Source organism: Bos indicus x Bos taurus, chromosome 16 (assembly GCF_003369695.1).
Source record: "Bos indicus x Bos taurus breed Angus x Brahman F1 hybrid chromosome 16, Bos_hybrid_MaternalHap_v2.0, whole genome shotgun sequence".
NCBI lineage: Eukaryota > Metazoa > Chordata > Mammalia > Artiodactyla > Bovidae > Bos > Bos indicus x Bos taurus.
The window spans coordinates 41337087-41356052 of NC_040091.1; the positions used below are offsets into that span (position 1 = coordinate 41337087).

Genomic DNA, 18966 nt, shown 5'->3' on the forward strand with positions numbered 1-18966 from the left:
CCTGGCCCCAGTCCCAGGCGAGTTCTGCTGAAAACGTTTATTACAACAAAAAGTCAGAGCTATGTGACAGTAAGCCCAGGTCAGGGCTGGGGCTGCCCCCTACAGGCTCAGCTCTTGCCTGCAAGGGACCTTTGGCACTCGGCTAGCCCAGGCAGAGGACGGATGGATGGCTGTCAGAGGACAGTCAGAGATGGCTTATGGAGATGGAGTGTGGAGGGAAGGTGGGGTGCCTCCTCTGGCCCCGGCAAGGTCTAGGGCTGCGCCATGGCGTGGGGCGGGTTCCTGGTCACCCTGTGGCTGATGACAACGCTGCTGTTGGTGACACGGGGCCCATACCAGCCTGCCCAGAACTGGGTGTCCTTGCCCCCGTGCTGAAAGAAGATGTGGCGGACTCCTGGAGGGTAATCCGAGAAGGTGTGGGAAACCTGGGGGGAGGGGAGAGAGAGCAATCACTAGGACTGGAGAAGTGATGATGGCTGAGCTGAGGAAGGGAAGGGTGGAGCCAGGTCCTGCAAGGGAGAGCCTCCCGGCCAGAAGGCAGGAGCTCCAGGCAGTGGACTGGGGCATTCTGGGCCCTGGGGCTGCCCCTGATTTCCTGCCATCCTGGCCTTGGGAGAAGCAGGTGGCGAGGGGCAAGCAGGTGAGGCCTCACCTCTGTCCACTTGGCATCGTTCCACTGGTGGATGGTCACGGGCGGGGGCTCGAAGGAGGCCAGGACGAGGTAGTCGGCCGAGGCCAATTGTACTCGGATCTGGTAGGTGCAGCCACAATCTGCTCTAGGGGCGAACCTGTGGGAGGGCGGGGCTCAGGACTAGGGACCCCAAGACAGGTGGCCCTGGAAGTAGGCAACCAGCAGGCCCATTAACTGGGGCCCCGAGTTTCATTGCCCTGCTCTGCCCATGAGGCCCAGGTGGCTGCAGTGCTCCCTGTGCCCCACTGTGCCCGTTGGAGTACAGTCTGCTCTGGGCCTCAATGAGCCCATCTGAGAAAAGGGGCAACAACCTTCTTGGGTGTTCCAGTGGAGATTTCAATGTAATCTTTTTTTTTTCAACCTAAAAAGCAACAGGCTCTCTACAGAGATAAAGGCCTGGGCTGTCAGATGTGTGTCACCTGTACATTTTAATGGAGGTTTGGGAGGGAGGGCTTGTGTGATGGGGCTGACACAGAGCTCAGCCTCTGGTCAGCCCCACTGTATCCTCCGAAACCTCTGTAGCTCTGCACACCTCAAACCCCACCCTCTACCCTCAGAGTGGTGGGCCTGGTTGGCACTGGGGCTCAGCTTCTGCCCTGAGCCAGGCCAGAGTGTTGCAAAGCACTGGGCACAGAACAGGAGCTTGGGATAGAGTCGTGGGATGAACGGTTAAAGGGGCAGGGGTAGCAGACAGGCAAGGAGGCATGTGAGTATCTGTGAGGTCCAAGGAGGCTGGGTTCTGGTATCTTTTGCTCCCATGCCTGTTTGTGACAACACATCTGTAGGCCTCAGTCTCCCCATCTGTAAACTGGGGTTAAAATCTACTGGTGCAGGGCAGTGGTGGTGGTGGGAGGCAGGTGTTGAATGAGTAAGTGCTGGCTCTGTCAGCAGGAAGGAGGGCAGCCCGTGCCCCAGGACACTGCCGGGTTCAGCAGGCACTCCCTACAGGGGATCTCAGGAAGAAAAGAGGGAGGGCTGCGGAGTGTGGGACTCAGGTGGGGGCCCCCACTCACCAGTCCTTAACCACGATGTCCGGCCGGAACTTGTCCAGTAGCTCCTCCCAGTAGCCCTCAGCTTTGAGGTCTATTATCTGGGACTTGAGACACATGCTGGGGAGCAAAGGGAAAGGCATATGTTTGCAGGCATGGCCTGGACCCAGGGGGGTAGTTCAAGGGACCCAGCAGTCCCCGCTCGATCACTGCGGGCCAGTCACTGCTGCTGTGGACTCTGGCTCCTGCTTCCTGGCAGCCCCGTGGGGAACATGCGGGGAGCCTGACCCACTTGTGTTGGGCTGCATCCATCCCAGTCCTTAGGCCCAGTCTCCCAGCACCCTAAGGAGGGCACCTGTAAACTCAGGTCCCTAGACTGGGGACAGCCTGTATCTCCCTTGACTTAGCCTCACCACCAAAACAGGCTCCCTGCCTCCTCAATCTGCTCTCCACCCCTGCTGTCTCTTAACGTGGCTGCTGAGTTGACTCCTGCTCTAGGCAGCAGTAGACCCTGAGCTGGTTTTGGGAACCCTCTCCCTGGAGCTTCATGGGCAGGCCCTCACTTAGGCCTTGGGATTTGGCAGGTGTCTGGACCCTCCTCCTTCCACACAGCTTCTCGACTCATTCTGTCTTACTCATAGGACGTGACAAAGTACTTCTTGACTTTGGAGTCAGGAAAGCCTGTGCCGTGTGCTCCGGGGAGGCTCTCCACCTTCCACTGGTCCCCTCCATTGGAGTCGATTTTCCAGGATTTCATATCCTCTAGGAAAAAACAGAAGCCCCAGGGAGATCCCTTGTGTGAATGCTCAGTCTGGCCCTCTCCACTTGGTCTTGGGAGGCGGGGCAGGAGTTGGGGAGGCTCAGATCTCAAGGCATGCCCCCCACGCCACTTTGAAGCCACCCTGCAAAGACCCACCCCCCACTGCTCCACATTCCGACCTGTGCTCATCACATCAGCTCTGATCTGGGACCCTCCCCTCCCACTTTCCCACTTTGTTTCTGACCGGCTAAATTCCTGACGTGAAGCTGGTGGCAAAAAATAAAAAAACAGTATAAGCAGAAATTCTAAACCAAACTTTCCTCACTTCCATATTGCCAGCGGGGCTCTGGGAAATACCCAAGTTTCAGTTCTCAAACCACTGAATGACGCAGGGCCCGTGAGGGTAATTCTGTTCTGAACGGTTAGAGGTGAGTTCATCCCACCTCAGACCACTTTCTGGCAGTCCCCCTGAAGTCAACGTCTGGGAGGTCAACTACGGAACTGAGATCCAAGGGGGGTTTGCTGGTGGGTGGTGGGAACCTGCTGCCCTGGGCAGGACGGAGGACTCGGGGTCCGGGCATCCTCTGGGTTGGTGCTGTGTAGTAACTGTGTATTTGTGGACAGGTTCCCCACCAGGTTGGCAGAGTAGGTTTGGAGGCATAAGGCTGTCCTTTCTGTCTCCCCCGAAACAGTGATTCCTCTCCAGGCTTTCCAGAACAATCACCAGGGGAGCTTTTCCAAATTATTCCTTTGTTCCCTCTACTAGGACTTCCCTGGAGCTCATATGGTAAAGAATCTGCCTACAGTGCAGGAGACCTGGGTTCAATCCCTGGGTCAGGAAGATTCTCTGGAGAAGGGAATGGCAACCCACTCCAGTATTCTTGCCTGGAGAATCCCATGGACAGAGGAGCCTGGGGAGCTATAGTCCACAGGGTCGCAAAGAGTTGGACACGACTGAGCGACTAACACTACTACACTACTCCCTCTACTAGGAGCCCACATCTATTCCCCAGGTTCCCTGGGGGCCCCCCAGCAGAGAACCGGAAGAATTCAGAAATCCAGGAGCTGGGCTACTACCCAGGGCAGGCCCACTGGGAGAGCTGAGCAAGGCTGGGTGGCCAGCTCTGCAGGGCTGGATGAGCCAAGCTGGTGGCCTGGACCTGCTAGGCAGCTTCTGAGCAGAATTGGGGGCAGGCCAGGAGACTGAGTGGGGCGCTGTCTATGGGGCTGAGGAACTTTAGTAGTCAGGACCAGACTCCAGAAGCTGGGCAGTTCTAGATCTTTGGGCAAGACACTCATCTTGGGGGGGCCTCATACTCCCCATCTATAAAATGGACCCTGCCTTTTTTCTTTGGCTAACCTACATGATGCTCGTGAGAACAGAGAGAGAAAACAAGCATGAAAAGGGTTCTAAGCATACAGACTAGGCCTCTTAATCAGTTGCTGCTATATCCCAGCAGGAAGCATGATGCCTGATATGAAATGAAGGTGCTAACAAAGGGGAAAAAAATAAACAAACCCTGGCAAATATAAGAGAACATAAGCAAAACTGGAGCCTCAAACCACGTGATCGTAGTCACCTCTCAAAATTCGTCCTCTGTATCATGAGGTGACAGGAAGATAATGACTCAGACCAGGTACATAGCCAGCTTGCACATAGCCCTTAGGCAGCAAAGACTGAACTAGATGGGAAGGGGGGCCGGGTGTATGCTCATTCATTCAACCAATGTGTCCTGAGCACTTGCTATGTGGGCACAGGGTGCCAAGTGGCAAGATCTGTCAGGCCCCAGGAACTTGAAATTTGTAGCAGAGGGGAAAAAAAAAAAACGAGAGATTGAGTAATTCTAGGTTATGATCAGTGCAATGAAGGAAGGAAATGGGGCGATGTGACAGAGGTGGGGGACACTGTTTTCAGATGCAGGATCAGGGCACATCTCTGAACTGAGATCTGATGGATGAGAAGGACCAAGGGAGCGTGAGTGTTGGGGCAGGGGGGTGAGGGAACAGTCCAGGTAGTGTGGGAACAGCAAGTGCAAAGGTCCTGAGGTTCAGGAAAGGGAGGGAAGCAGCCCCTGCTCACCTTCGGCACACGGGTTTCGAAGCAGGTTCCTGCGGAGACTGCACAGAAAGTAGAAGACCTTCCAGTCGGACACAGGCTGGTCCCAGTCCTCGGTGACATAGCCCTCCCGCAGGCACTTGCGCTTCCAGAGGGACACGAGGTCAATGAGGTCACGCCAGAGGCAGCATACGGGGCGGCAGTTCCGCAGCAGCTGGCGGGCGGGCACGTGCATGAACACCTCCAGCAGGATGTTCTCGGGCAGCTGGTTGATGCTGACCAGGGCCATGGTTGCGGGGGGTGAGGTGCACACACAGGCCTGTGGGGAGCAACACTGGTCATGAGCTCTGACCAGGAAGGTGGACCCCACAGATCCCCAGGAACCCAGGCCAGGAAACATCTGAGCCCCCTTCTAGTACACGGTGGGCTTCCCAGGTGGCTCAGTGGTAAAGAATCCACCTGCCAATGCAGGAAACGCAGGAGACATGGATTTGGGTCAGGAAGATCCCCCAGAGAAGGAAATGGCAACCCACTCCAATATTCTTGCCTGGGAAATCCCAGGGACAGAGGAGTCTGACGGGCTACAGTCTATGGGGTTGCAAACGGACACGACTTAGCGATTGAGTACACACATTAGCGGAGAAGGCAATGGCAACCCACTCCAGTACTCTTGCCTGGAAAATCCCATGGACGGAGGGGCCTGGTGGGCTGCAGTCCATGGGGTCGCTAGGAGTCGGACACGACTGAGCAACTTCACTTTATTTTTTCACTTTCATGCATTGGAGAAGGAAATGGCAACCCACTCCAGCGTTCTTGCCTGGAGAATCCCAGGGATGGGGGAGCCTGGTGGGCTGCCGTCTATGGGGTCGCACAGAGTCAGATACCACGGAAACGACTTAGCAGCACACACGTTAGTATACGGTAGACCCTCACAATAAAGTGGTCACATGTTATGCACATTTGAAAGAGTGCAAAAATATCGATAAAGTCTTCAGGGACTAATTTTTTAAGAGGCTCCATCCCCCCATTAAAAATTAATGGCTTAATTTTTAGTTGGTGGGCCTGATGAACTGTAAGATTTTGCCAAGACCATGCTGTTGTCTGTAAGCTCTGCAAAAGGTTTCAGTGATATTTTAATGCTGTGAATTCACCGTTAGAATATAAAATCTTTATTGCATCCACAGACTAGCTCACAACTTAAGTAATGGGCTAGTCCCGAGATAACAAACTTCCTCTCCCCAAATTGTTCACTTTAGCCTGGAAAACGAATGTGATAAATATCCCCTTAAGGAGGTTCCCCACCCCACCCCCACCCCCGGACAGTTCTGGCTTGGGCTTCAGATCACTCTGAAATGCCCAGAAACTGAAAAGCAGATTGAGGGTGAAGATATAAGATTGCTTGTGTTTTAGTTGTGGTCTTCAATGATTATCTGGGAAGATTGTTGTCTAATTGCTAAGTCATGTCCAACTCTTTGTGACCCCATGGACTGCAGCGCACCAGGCTTCCCTGTCCTGGGAAAGTAATCCCTCTCACTGCCCCAAATGGAGGTAGTAGCTGTCCTGACCTCAAAAGGGCTGGGAGGACTGAGTGGGCACAAGTAAAGCATTGAGCACAAGGCTGGTCGAGAAGTGCTCCACAGCATCATTAGCCCTTTTGTTCTAGTTTAGTTGCTTAGTCATGTCTGACTCTCCTTTGTGACCCCGTGGACTATAGCCTGCCAGGTTCTGTCCATGGGATTCTCCACTCAAGAATATTGGAGTGGGTAGCCATTTCCTTCTCCAGAGAATCTTTCCGACCCAAGAATCGAACCCAGATCTCCTGCATTGCAGATTCTTTACCAATGAGTCACCAAGGAAGCCCTGAATTGCACAGGGGTTTGGGAAAATTAGAGTGGTGTCACCACCTTGGCCTGAATCTTGCCTGGGGGGGTCGTGGTTATCCAGCTGTCTAAGGGGATTCCCTCAGAGTGTGGGGTGGGGTGGGCCTGTAGCCACTATCACTCAGGCCTTATCTGCTTACGGTGGGGGGAGGGAATAGTCTCCTCCCACATGTAGGGACACTGGGGAGACTTCTCATTTTCCACTGTGACTTTGGCCAAAAAAGCAGTTGTTAACGTAAAACAATAAAACAGCCGGATATTTTACCAGCAGAAGAGATTTATTTGGGAGTGGCAAGGAACTGCTTCTCTGGTGGCTTGGACAGTAAACAATTTGCCTGCAATGTGGGAGACCCAAGTTCGATCCCTTGGTCGGGAAGATCCTCTGCAGGAGGGCATGGCAACCCACTCCAGTATTCTTGCCTGGAACAGTCCATGGACAGAGGAGCCTGGTGGGGTACAGTCCATGGAGTCACAAAGAGTCAGACACAACTGAGAGACTAACACTAACACTGGCAAAGAATTGCAATTTGGGACATACAACTGGTGAAACACTTGTAAATTTTCTTAAGCAAAGGAGAAAGTGAAGTGAAAGTCCCTCAGTCGTGTCAGACTGTGACCTCATGGACTATACAGTCCATGGAATTCTCCAGGCCAGAATACTGGAGTGGATAGCCATTCCCTTCTCCAGGGCATCGTCCCAAGCCAGAACCCAGATCTCCTGCATTGCAGGCAGATTCTTTACCAGCTGAGCCACAAGGGAAGCCCAAGCAAAGGAGAGGGAATTCTTTTATAGAAGAGACATGGAAGTCAGGAGGGACAGTTATAAAGCTTGCTGGAGGAAACTGGGAGTTCCAAATATGGTGACTTTTCAATGGCTGAGTTGTGACAGTCTCCCATCGGCTAAGCTGTTGCCAGGAAAGGAGAAAAATTTTCTTCCCTCTGCTGGCGCTAGTAGCGTTACTTCCTGCTGGAGATCTGTATTGATTCTTCCTGTTGGGATGTGTATTGACTGTCAAGTACTCCCCTTTCTGTCCTCCCCAGTCCATTTTAATAAGGTTTCCCTTGATTAATTTTCACATTTCTCCCTTTTGATCAAGATCTTTCTCCAAGAGCATCCCTGATCAAGACTCAGGGTTTTTTGTTTTTTTAACTAGCATTCAATCACCTTTTGTCCCTGGATGCCAGGAAGGACCTTTCCTGAGTGTCTTGTCCTATGTCAGAGGGAAAGTGCACATATTGGATACCCACTGTGGTCACATTTAAGTATCAAGGGGGATGGGTGGCCAGGAGGAGACCTCTCAGGAATTTCCTATCTAAAAGTCTGTATCTTATAAGAGTGAATACAGCAATTTGTTGCTATGTCACTTCAGTTGTGTCCAACTCTTGTGATCCTATGGACTGTAGCCCACAAGGCTCCTCTGATCATGGGATTCTCCTGGCAAGAATACTAGAGTGGGTTGCCCTGCCCTCCTCCAGGGGATCCTCCCCACCCAGGGATTGAACCCGAATCTCTTTTGTCTCCTGCATTGGCAGGTGAGTTCTTTATCACTAGTGCCAACTGGGAAGCAAAGTTATGCTCAAAACTGAAGGAATTAACAAGAACTTTGGAATGACACAGTGTAGGAATAAACATGGAGTAATTAGACAGTATTGTTATCTCCAAGAAAATCTTTGGAATCAGATGTTTCATCAGTGGTACAGATTATAGGTTGCAAATGTAGAGACTCAACTGGCTAAGAATCCAGGGTCAGTTTTATAGTCTAGATGAAAGACAGTCACATCTGTGAATATTGAACCTTCTAACAGGCCTTGTCTAGACATCTGGGGCAAGCCGCCTCATTGCATGTCATCTGCTTCAATTCCAGGAAATCTTTACCTTCAGGTCACCAGATGGTGTGCAGGTCCAGTCAGGGTCTGGTGCTTTCTTTAGATGCGTCACATGAATCCAAGAGTCTCTTCTCTGGAGTCTGGCAGCACAAGGGGAGGTTAGCAGCAGCTGGGGCCTTTCCAGGGAGGCTGAAGAGAGTCCTTCTTGAGGTGTCTTTTCCAATAGATGAAATCTCTAGGTTGAAAGGTGTGATACTTAAGGTCTTCATCTCCCAAGAGCACACTATGAAGAAGATTTTATAATAAAGGCTTAATTGCTTCCATTAAAAATAACAATGCTCTGGTAGAGCAATGTTCTTCATAGTAGCTCAGCTGGTAAAGAATCTGCAGGCAATGCAGGAGACCCTGGTTTGATTCCTGGGTTGAGAAGATCCCCTGAAGAAAGGATAGGCTACCCACTCCAGTATTCTTGGGATTCCCTGGTGGCTCAGCTGCTAAAGAATCTGCCTGCAGTGCAGGGGACCTGGGTTTGATCCCTGAGTTGGGAAGATCCCCTCAATGAAGGCATGGCAACCCACTCCAGTATTCCAGTAGCTGATGTACTTAGATTTTTGTTTTTCTGAGCTCCTCGGGCAGCTCAAATGGTAAAGAATCTGCCTTCAGTGCAGGAGACCTGCATTTGATCCTTGGGTCGGGAAGATCCCCTGGAGAAGGAAATGGCAACCCACTCTAGTATTCTTGCCTGGAGAATCCCATGGACAGAGGAGCCTATCGAGCTGTAGTTGATGGGGTTGCAAAGAGTCGGACACAACTGAGTGACTAACACACACAATATTAAAATATATCTCTTTTTATCAGCTGTGGGGACTTGCGCAGTGACTCAGTGGTAAATGGGAGACGGAGGATTGATCCCTGGGTTGGGAAGATCCCCTGGAGGAGGGAATGGCAACCCACTCCAGGATTCTTGCCTGGAAAATCCTAAGGACAGGAGAACCTGGCAGGCTATAGTCCAGGGGGTCACATGTTATCTCAAAGTCATAGGCTGCTCCAAAGGCATACTGTCAGTATAAATGTAAGCAGTTTTGCCTTGGCTAAACTTTGAAGCCTCCATGAGAACATATAGTTCAACCTGTAGGGTAATTAAGCCATAGGTAAAGATGTTCCAAGGGGATCAAACCAGTCAATCCTAAAGGAAATCAACCCTGAATATTCCCTGGAAGGACTGATGCTGAAGCTCCAGTACTTTGGCCACCTAATGCAAAGACCCTGTTGCTGGGAAAGATTGGGGGCAGGAGGAGAAGAGGGCAAGAGAGGATGAGATGGTTGGATCGCATCACTGACTCAATGGACATGTGTTTGAGCAAACTCTGGGAGACAGTGAAAGACAGGGAAGCCTGGCATACTGTAGTCCATGGGGTGACAAAAAGTCAGACAGGATTTAGCCAGTGAACAATGAACAAAGGTGTTGCTTCAACAATATCAAAAGGAGTTGTAATAGCATATACAGCACAGTATTTACCATTTTCTCCCTTTAAATAAGGACCATCAGTAAACCATGAAAAATCTGCAGTGATTAGAGGTATCTCCTCTAAATGATTATGTGGAGTCAAAGAGTGACCTGTGAGGGTCAGGTAGTGCAGGGGTTTCGTGGTGAAGGAGGGGAGAAGAGCAGCTGGGCTGAAGTTAGTAAATGTGAAAGGGTTATGTGGGGAGCAGTCAGCAAAAGGATTTCATACGAGGTGAGGCAACTGACTGAAAAGTGTTGAGTGGATGAGAATTCAGGAGGGCTTCCACTACCTAGGGTACAAACGTGGTTGAATGGAATCCCATGGTTATCTCTTCAGTGGCCTTAAGCAGAGGGCAGTGGCAGGAATGGCTGAGACATGGGTGGAGGTCGGGGGGAGGTATTCCTGCACCGCAGGGTCCAGCTGTTGGCTACAAAACCCTGCAGGTCGATGATGGTCCCCATGTTTTTGGGTGAGTGGTCTGAGGACAGTCCCTGCCTTCTCATACACAAAGAGGAAAATGGGAAGCTGGTGATTAGGATGTTCAAGTGCAGGTGGTCTCATTAAGATTTTCTTTAAGTCTTCAAAAGCTGTATCATCTTGACCTGTCCAATTAACGGAGTCAACTTTACCGGTTTTTAATAAATCACGTAAGGGCTGAGCCATAGAGAGAAATTTGGAATCTGATTTCAATAGTAACTAGAGAGCTGAGAAAGCCTCATAACTGGTGCTTAGTTTTTGATTTGGGGAAGTTTAGGATGTCATGGAGCCTGTTGTGCAAGTGTAAGTCACTTCAGTCTTGTTTGACTCTTCGCAACTCTATGGGCTGTAGCCTGCCAAGCTCCTCTGTCCATGGGAAGAATACTGGAGTGGGTTGCCATGCCCTCCTCCAGGGGACCTTCTCAACCCAGGGATGGAACTTCACATCTCTTCCATCTCCTGCATTTGCAGGTGGGTTCTTTATCAGCAGTGCCACCTAGGAAGCCATTATGGAGCCTATCTGGATCTAAACATAGTCCCTGTTCTGAGATCAAGTGATCTAGATATCAAAGCTGAAATTGAGCAAAGTGCAGTTTTTCTTTGGAGACTTTATGTTTCAAAGTTTTAGCAAGTGAATGCTGTCTTCCTGTGAGGAGGTTTGAGAAGGAGAGCACAAGAGCAAGTCATCTATGTATTTTAACAAAGGAGAATCTGTAGAAAACTTTATATCATCTAAATCAGCTTTGAAGAAATGTGAAAAGTAAGGACTTTCTGTGAAACCCTGGGGCATCACTGTACAGGTGTACTGTTGTCCATTCCAGGTGAAGGCAAAAAGATTACCGGTTAGTTTTATCAACTGGAGTACTGAAAAATACATGCATAGATCAATCGCAGTGAAAAACTTGCTTCCACAGGGAACAGACGTCAGTAGCATGTGGGGGTTAGGAATAACTGGGTGTTGAGAGATAGCAGTGTTTGATGCTTGGAGGTCCTGGACAAGCCATCTTCAGCACCTGGGTTTTACCCCTCGGGTAAAATAGGGGTATTACAGGGACTACTGCAATGGATAATGAGACCATGAGCCTTGAAATCTTCTATTATGGGCTTTACACCTTGAAGGGCTTTTTTACTTATAGACTATTGATTAATTCTGGAGAGTTTAGAGGGATCTATTTGAATCTTAATGGAGGTACATTGTGAATTTTGCCAGTATCAGTTTGAGATTTGGCCCTTAAGGAGGGTGGTAGTTGATTGATCAGGGACAAACAATTGGTATTTCCAGAATCAGCCCCTGTAGTGTTAGACACAGAACAAATAAAAGATGTCAAAAGGTCTTTTCATTTACCTGGCTGGCTATTTTGATGGCTAGTGTCAAATTCTAGAATTATTTCCACCTTTTGGGAGGAAGAAATTCTGGTATAATACTCTTCCAAGAAGCCTTAACCTAATAATGAATGGAGTTGGAGGAGCTAAGAGAATGGGTGTGTATCTCTCAAAAGGCCCAAACAAAAGGGAGAAGGCTTGGAGACAGGAGCCTGATGAAGGTTATTAGAGATCCCCTATCTGAACTGTATTAGTTCTCTGCAGTGGGGCTGAGCTCCAAGAGTGTGGCTCTGCTCTCAGTAAGGACAGAAATTCCTTCCTAATCTGGAGAGATGTTTCTTTCTTTTCTTTTTTTTTTTAATTTAGATTTATTTAATTGGAGGCTAATTACTTTACAATATTGTATTGGTTTTGCCATACATCAACATGAATCCGCCACGGGTGTACATGTGTTCCCAATCCTGAACCCCACTCCCACCTCCCTCCCCATACCATCCCTCTGGGTCATCCCAGTGCACCAGCCCCAAGCATCCTGTATCCTGCATTGAACCTGGACTGGCGATTCGTTTCTTATATGATATTATACATGTTTCAATGCCATTCTCCCAAATCAACCCACCCTCTCCCTCTCCCACAGAGTCCAAAAGACTGTTCTATACATCTGTGTCTCGCATTTTGCTGTCTCGCATACAGGGTTATCGTTACCATCTTTCTAAATTCCATATATATGTGTTAGCATACTGTATTGGTGTTTTTCTTTCTGGCTTACTTCACTCTGTATAATAGGCTCCAGTTTCATCCACCTCATTAGAACTGATTCATTAGAACTGATTCAAATGTATTCTTTTTAATGGCTGAGTAATACTCCATTGTGTATATGTACCACAGCTTTCTTATCCATTCATCTGCTGATGGACATCTAGGTTGCTTCCATGTCCTGGCTATTATAAACAGTGCTGTGATGAACATTGGGGTACATGTGTCTCTTTCAATTCTGGTTTCCTCGGTGTGTATGCCCAGCAGTGGGATTGTCGAGCTGATCAACAGGGAGGATTGGGAAAAGCCCCTGTAGTTCTTGGAGCCCTCTCACTGGGCATTAGAAGGATACTGGAAAGGCTGATGAGAGACGTGATGAGAAGACTGAAAGCTCCTGAAATGCTTAAATGGGTAAAAATCTTTTTTCTGATACCCTGATTCTCTGCAATACCAGAAACTAGAAGGTTTTGGATCTGTTTAGGGACCTTCACTTGCTGGAGCTGAAGATTAAGAATTTTAGAGGCCTTTCTTTCTGGTGGCTCATTTAGGAAGCAAGTAATCTGATTTACCAAATGAATCTAAGAGTGGACACAGTTTCCCATTCCATTCTCATGCTTTTAACTAAAATAAAAAGATCCCAGTCCAGTCCATTAATAAACATGGAAGTAACAGTTACCCAAGGGGACTCAACATCCGAAGGAAGTTGAATATTTCTTTAAAAATAACCTGAAATCATACAAATGCTCAGAGATTGCTTTTTCCCTCCAGAGCACCAGAAATGCTTCTAATGGGCAGTCACTGTTTAAAAACAACTGGGCTATATGATGATCTTTTACTTGTATCTAGTTTGTTTCACTTTTTCTATTTCATATTCAGTGTTCCCATTTCATCTAGTTTATGTTCTCCAATATCTCCATCTCTTTTTTTTTTGACGTTCTTTCTCAAGCCTTTATCAAGTGTAGTAGAAAAGCTTTTGTATACATATACAAATATGTATTATATATACTTTAGAAAACTTACACATTTTTGCCTAACTGAAAAATTTATGACATTTTGATTCCACTTGTTTGACTTAGTATGAATAGAATGCTAGATTTTTAATTAAAAAATAGATATGCAACAAAGGTTTACTATGTAGCATAGTGAACTATAGTCAATATCTTGTAATAACACATGATGGAAAATAATTTCAAAAATAATATGTGTATTTGTATCACTGAACAACCTTGTTGTGCACCTGAAACACTGTAAGTCAACTATATGTCAATAAAATACATATATTTTAAAAAATTAACCTTAAGTCGGTTAGACTAATCATGAACAGAATAATCATCAGATTTTTGTGTGTAAGGCTGCATCTCGTTCCAGTCAACAGGCTTAGGAAAAGCTACTGTCATTGCTCAGTGGAGGTTTTCAATGAGTGTTCTAGCCTCTTGCCAAAAGGTAGGGTTTTGCTCTACTAAAACCCTTCCAGAATGTTCCCATGGGGCTACTTTCATCCAGTGCTTACTTGACACTCACCAACAAGCACATGGATTGATATCAATCTGAGCAACCAGACTGGCAGGTTTGAAAAACTGTATTAAAATCTCCAGCAAACCTATGGGGGATCCTCAGTTACTTTAGGAAACGCTTTAACTATGGCTCACAATTGGTCCAGGGAACATAGGTAATCTGGGATTTATTTCAATCCTCAGAAGATTGACTTTAAGGAGCATGTTCCGATAGGTTCAGAGCAAGGGAGCATTGGGGAGCCAGCATCCACAGACGAAGAAGAGAGGGCAGGGGAAAAAAGGCCTCAGAAACTGTTTTGTCTTTAATGTTTGCCTCAGTTACTTTGAACAATTTTAAGAAAGGAAATCTGGGGAGTTCAAAAGTTTCCTACGTTGGTCACTGATGTTCTAAATTACATCTGTTTCAGTTGGTCCATTTAGTTAAAAATGCTTACAAGGAGAGACAGTAGGTTTTTTTTTTCTTTTAACATAAAATTGCCTCAGGTCCCTGAAAAGGGGAACACCGTCAAAACATTTTTGTATAACTAGGATCCCATTTTTCAGGGCTTTTTCTCTGGAGCAAAAGAATCATTCTTAAACAGCCCCCAGGCCAAATATCAGCACAGTTTCAATAGGAAAAGCCTGGTTCTAAAAGTAGTTGGACTGGAAGCTAGCACAGTTAGGAACAGTCTGATTTCAACATGGAGTGAGGCCTAAGGGCTAACTGAGTATGCACAGACAAACAAGGCCTTAATAAAAAAGGATGGTGCCTTCAAACTGATTCCAAATAAAGCCTGTGTGTTAGTCGCTCAGTTGTGTCCAACTCTGCTACCGCATGGACTGTAGCCCGCCACACTCCTCTGTCCATAGGGATTTTCCAGGCAAGAATACTGGAGTGGGTTGCCATTTTCTTCTCCAGGGGGTCTTCCTGACCTGGGGATCGAACCCGGGGATCCTGCATTACAGGCGGATGCTTTACCGTCTGAAACTACTAGGGAAGCCCCCAAATAAAGCCTGGAGAGCTGCAGAAAGAGCGGAGCTCGGATCCAGGAGGAAAACTTACCCTCAAACTGCCAGGCTGGCAAGAAAGTAGTGAGCCCAGTGGGTTCCTTGAGTTGCGGCACTTGTTTGCTCACCAGCCTTGGAGTTGTTGGAAGATCTTCTCTGGATCTCAGTGAAACCTCCATGTAAGTTAACCTAAAACAGTAAAATGGTCACTTTTTTTACTAGCAAAACCGGTTTATTTTGGAGCAGCAAAGAACTGCAATTCAGGCTATGCAACTTCAGCAAGCTATTTACAAGTCGTACTCCGGTAAAGGAGAAGGGACTCTTTTTATAGAGGAGAAGGGAAAGTTGGGTGGGGCTGTTATAAACAAAAAAATTCACTGGAAGATACTAGGAGTTGGAAGCATAATGGCTTGCCATTGGTTGAGTTGTTAGTCTCTCACTGGCTGAGCTGTTGCCAAACAAGGAGAAGATCTTTTTTGCTTTCTGTTTGCAGCAGTATTGTCACTTTCTGCCAGAAATGCCCAGTATGCCTCTTGATGCTGGGATTGTACTATCAGTTTCCCTTTATTAATTTTCACACTGTTCACAGTCTTCTCAACACATTCATCCCATAAAAAATGAGGGTGGGCACACTGGCACCTGCCCAGGAAGAAGCATTTTACTAATCCTAGAGGAAAAAAAAAAAATCGGAAAAGGTGATGGCACCCCACTCCAGTACTCTTGGCTGGAAAATCCCATGGGCGGAGGAGCCTGGTGGGCTACAGTCCATGGGGTCCCTGAGAGTCGGACATGGCTGATCGACTTCACTTTCACTTTTCACTTTCATGCATTGGAGAAGGAAATGGCAACCCACTCCAGTGTTCTTGCCTGGAGAATCCCAGGGACAGGGGAGCCTGGTGGGCTGCCGTCTATGGGGTTGCACAGTCGGACACAACTAGAGGGACTTAGCAGCAGCAGAGAAAAAAATAAACAGATAAATAAAGTACTTTTCCCCGGGTCGAGAAGATCCCCTGGAGTAGGAAATGGCAACCCACTCCAGTATTCTTGCTTGGTAAATCCCATGGACAGGAGCCTGGTGGGCTATAGTCCATGGGGTCGCAAAGAGGTGGACATAACTTAGTGACTAAACCACCACCACCACCACCACCACAAGGTACATGTAGCTCCTGCAAGGACTCACCTTCTCTCTGCTTCCTCCTCCCTCTGGGAAGGCAAAGAGTCCTCCTGACCTAGCCCCTGTCCTGCGCGGCCACTCCCTAGACCTCTACCCTAGTTTCCTGTTGAGACTCTGGCCTCGAGCCTGGCTCCTATGGTCCCCTGGTCCTTTGGGCAATGATGGAAAAATACTCCTTGTGGCCAGGTCTTCCCATTTTTCAGGAGAAATTTTAAACATTTTTTTTTAAACATGAAATCTGTCGATTTTTAAAAGTTGGTAACTTCTAAAAGCATTGTCTAGGCCAAATAAAAGTCCCTGGGCTTAAAGTTCAGTTCAGTCGCTCAGTCGTGTCCGACTCTTTGCAACCCCATGAACCACAGCATGCCAGGCCTCCCTGTCCATCACCAATTCCTGGAGTTTACTCAGACTCATGTCCATTGAGTCAGTGATGCCATCCAACCATCTCATCCTCTGTTGTCCCCTTCTGCTCCCGCCCTCAATCTTTCCCAGCATCAGGGTCTTTTCAAATCAGTCAGCTCTTCGCATCAGGTGGCCAAAGTATTGGAGTTTCAGCTTCAACATCAGTCCTTCCAATGAACATCCAGGACTGGTCTCCTTTAGGATGGACTGGTTGTATCTCCAAGTTAGAAGTGTCTTAACCTGTTGTCCAAAGTCTGGTCCCATGATATTGGGCTTCCCAGGTGGCTCAGACAGTAAAGAATCTGCCTGCAATGTAGGAGACCCAGGTTTCATTCCTGGGTCAGGAAGATCCCTGAAGAAGGAAATGGCAACCCACTCCAGTATTCTTGCCTGGAGAATCCCATGGACAGAGGAGACTGGTGGGCTACAGTCCGTGGCGTTGCAAAGAGTTGGACATGACTGAGCGACTAACATCAGGTGGCATTAGCGGTAAAGAACCTGCCTGCCAAAGCAGGAGACATAAAAGACGCGGGTTCGATCCCTGGGTCGAGAAGATCCCCTGAGGGAGGGCATGGCAACCCATGTTATTACTGAACCCCATTCCCAAAGCCTGACTGCAGAGGGGGTAGCGGGGGGGGGGGGTGGGGGGGGTGAAGGTCATCCTGGGGCACTCTTTAAGTGGAAACGTCTACATCAGCGCTAGGAGGCAGCCTCTCGCACCTACTGGGCTTCCTGCGTACCAGTCCAGAAGCCACGCACTAGCCTTTTCTCCATTGACTCTCCCCAGAACCCCTTGAGACCCTGTTACTAAGTCCATTTCGGAGAGCGGAAGCTGAGGCTTGGGTAAGTTTGGCCTCGTCCCAGGCCCCGCGGGCGTGACGATGACCAGAGTCCCTAGACTGTCTCCTGGCCAGGGTGCTGCTCTGGAGGTGAGGCGGCAATGGCCCCGGAAGCCTAGGATGCTCCGGGACAGCCAGGTGGGGAGGCGAGGGATTACGCGCCACAGCGACCAGACCCCGGCGATTGGCTCCGCCCCCGCCACGCCCCGCCACGCCCGGAAGGGGCTCCCTCCGTCTCTCTCCGCCTGCCGCGGGTGTCGGCCCGCCAGTGACGTTGTTCTCGGGTTCGGTCAACATTGGGAGAACCAGAGACCCGCAGCGCCTGACATCCAAGCCCCATCCCGCGCCTGTCGCCCCCCTACCCGTCCCCCGGCTGGGCTGAGACCTGGGCACGGGAAGGAGCGCTCCGCGGGACCGGAGCTCGGTATCGGCCTGGAGCCTGCGGCCTCCTAGGTGCCGTGCGCTCTCGCCCCGCCCCGCGCCTGCGTCACCGCGCCGCGCTGCGGCCGCCTCCCTCTGGGCCGCTCCTAGACCTCGCCAACCCAGCGCCGGAACCCCTTCACCCACCGTGTGCCAGGGAGTCTGGGGCCGCGTCAGGGGAGCTCCAGGCCTCAAGCGTTCCCTTCTAGGCGGCGGGCGGCTCAGCGGCGGGGACTGACCTTCTCTCCTCCTTCCCGGGAAGCCTCCTGACCCAGCTCCTCCCCTCTGGGGCCACTCCTTAGACAACTACCCGGGATCCCTGGACTCCGGGAGCGAAGTGGGTCTGGAGGGAGACTGCTGAAACTCTGGCCTTGAGCTTGGCTCCTACCATCTCTCGGGTAGCCCTCAATTAACTCAAAGGTAATCCACTCTGTGTTTTTTTGTTAAGATAAAGTTAATTCTTTTCTCTATTCAGGGCTTCCCTTGTGGCTCAGCTGGTAAAGAATCCGCCTGTAATGTGGGAGACCTGGGTTTGATCCCTGGGTTGGGAAGATCCCCTGGAGAAGGGAAAGGCTAGCCACTCCAGTATTCTGGTCTAGAGAATTCCATGGACTGTATAGTTCATGGGGTCGCAAAGAGTCGGACACGACTGAGCAACTTTCACTTTCTCTATTCAATAAATAATTAGCACCTACTTCAGGGGCTTCCCATGTGGCTCAGTGGTAAGGAATCCTCCTGCCGAACTGGAGACCTGGGTTAAATCCCTGGGTTGGGAAGATCCCCTGAAGGAGGGCATGGCAGCCCACTCCAGTATTCTTGCCTGGGAAATCCCATGGACAGAGGAGCCCAGGGGCTGCAGTGCATAGGGTCTCAAGAGTCGGACATGACTGAGCAACTGAAGAACAACACTTCAGGCAATCACAAAGGGTCATAAAGGCCCGCACTGCCCAGGGGTGCCTGATCCAGGCTAGGCTGTTAACTCAGGGCTGTGTCTCCTCCAAGACAGAGTGTCCTTTGCTGACTTGCCCTACAGTTAAGTGGGTGGTGGTTCTGAGACAGGCTGGGTGGGACCAGGGACTCTTTGCTGCAGGGCTTGCACCTGCTCAGAAGTCCCCTTGAGCAACAAAATACAAAGAAACTATAAGACACTGAAAATAACTGCCTGCACACTAAGTTGGGGGAAATTATGGACTAGATACAAAAGACCAAAAATCCAGTTGTCACTTCTGAAAAGCTGGGAGCAAAAGCAAATACTACAGATGCCCCCTCGCACACATCACCAAAGGGGTGGGCAAACTACCTAGGCCACCCCTCCAGCCCAAGCCCTGGACACACCCCTAACAACCCTACCGTCACCCTATGT

General features: G+C 49.3%; 1 protein-coding gene across 8 annotated transcripts; it reads right to left on the reverse strand.

The window, feature by feature from the left end:
* Positions 1–22: 22 nt before the first annotated feature.
* FBXO6 (F-box protein 6) lies at positions 23–17876 on the reverse strand. Of its 8 annotated transcripts, none has more exons than XM_027564889.1 (8): positions 17751–17853; positions 14824–14957; positions 8253–8438; positions 4521–4815; positions 2316–2442; positions 1705–1800; positions 653–788; positions 23–425 (listed from the first exon to the last, which is right to left on the reverse strand). In XM_027564889.1, exons 4-8 carry the CDS (start codon positions 4783–4785, stop codon positions 252–254), a joined length of 798 nt encoding a protein of 265 aa, XP_027420690.1. In that variant the 5' UTR covers positions 4786–4815; positions 8253–8438; positions 14824–14957; positions 17751–17853; the 3' UTR covers positions 23–251. The 8 variants fall into 8 exon arrangements, with proteins under 8 accessions (XP_027420690.1, XP_027420696.1, XP_027420689.1 ...); XM_027564895.1 differs by lacking the exon at positions 17751–17853 and adding an exon at positions 17569–17678 and having other exon boundaries at positions 2337–2442; XM_027564888.1 differs by lacking the exon at positions 17751–17853 and adding an exon at positions 17569–17675.
* Between the last annotated feature and the right edge of the window lie 1090 nt (positions 17877–18966).

Excerpts from the sequence above, each read along its gene's own strand:
- FBXO6 (XM_027564894.1), bottom strand. The coding sequence starts at position 4,785 with ATGGCCCTGGTCAGCATCAACCAGCTGCCCGAGAACATCCTGCTGGAG. Across the intron at positions 1,801-2,315 it reads TACTTTGTCACGTCCTATGA|CATGTGTCTCAAGTCCCAGA; the intron begins GTAAGACAGAAT and ends TTTGCTCCCCAG. Across the intron at positions 789-1,704 it reads GACATCGTGGTTAAGGACTG|GTTCGCCCCTAGAGCAGATT; the intron begins GTGAGTGGGGGC and ends GCCCTCCCACAG.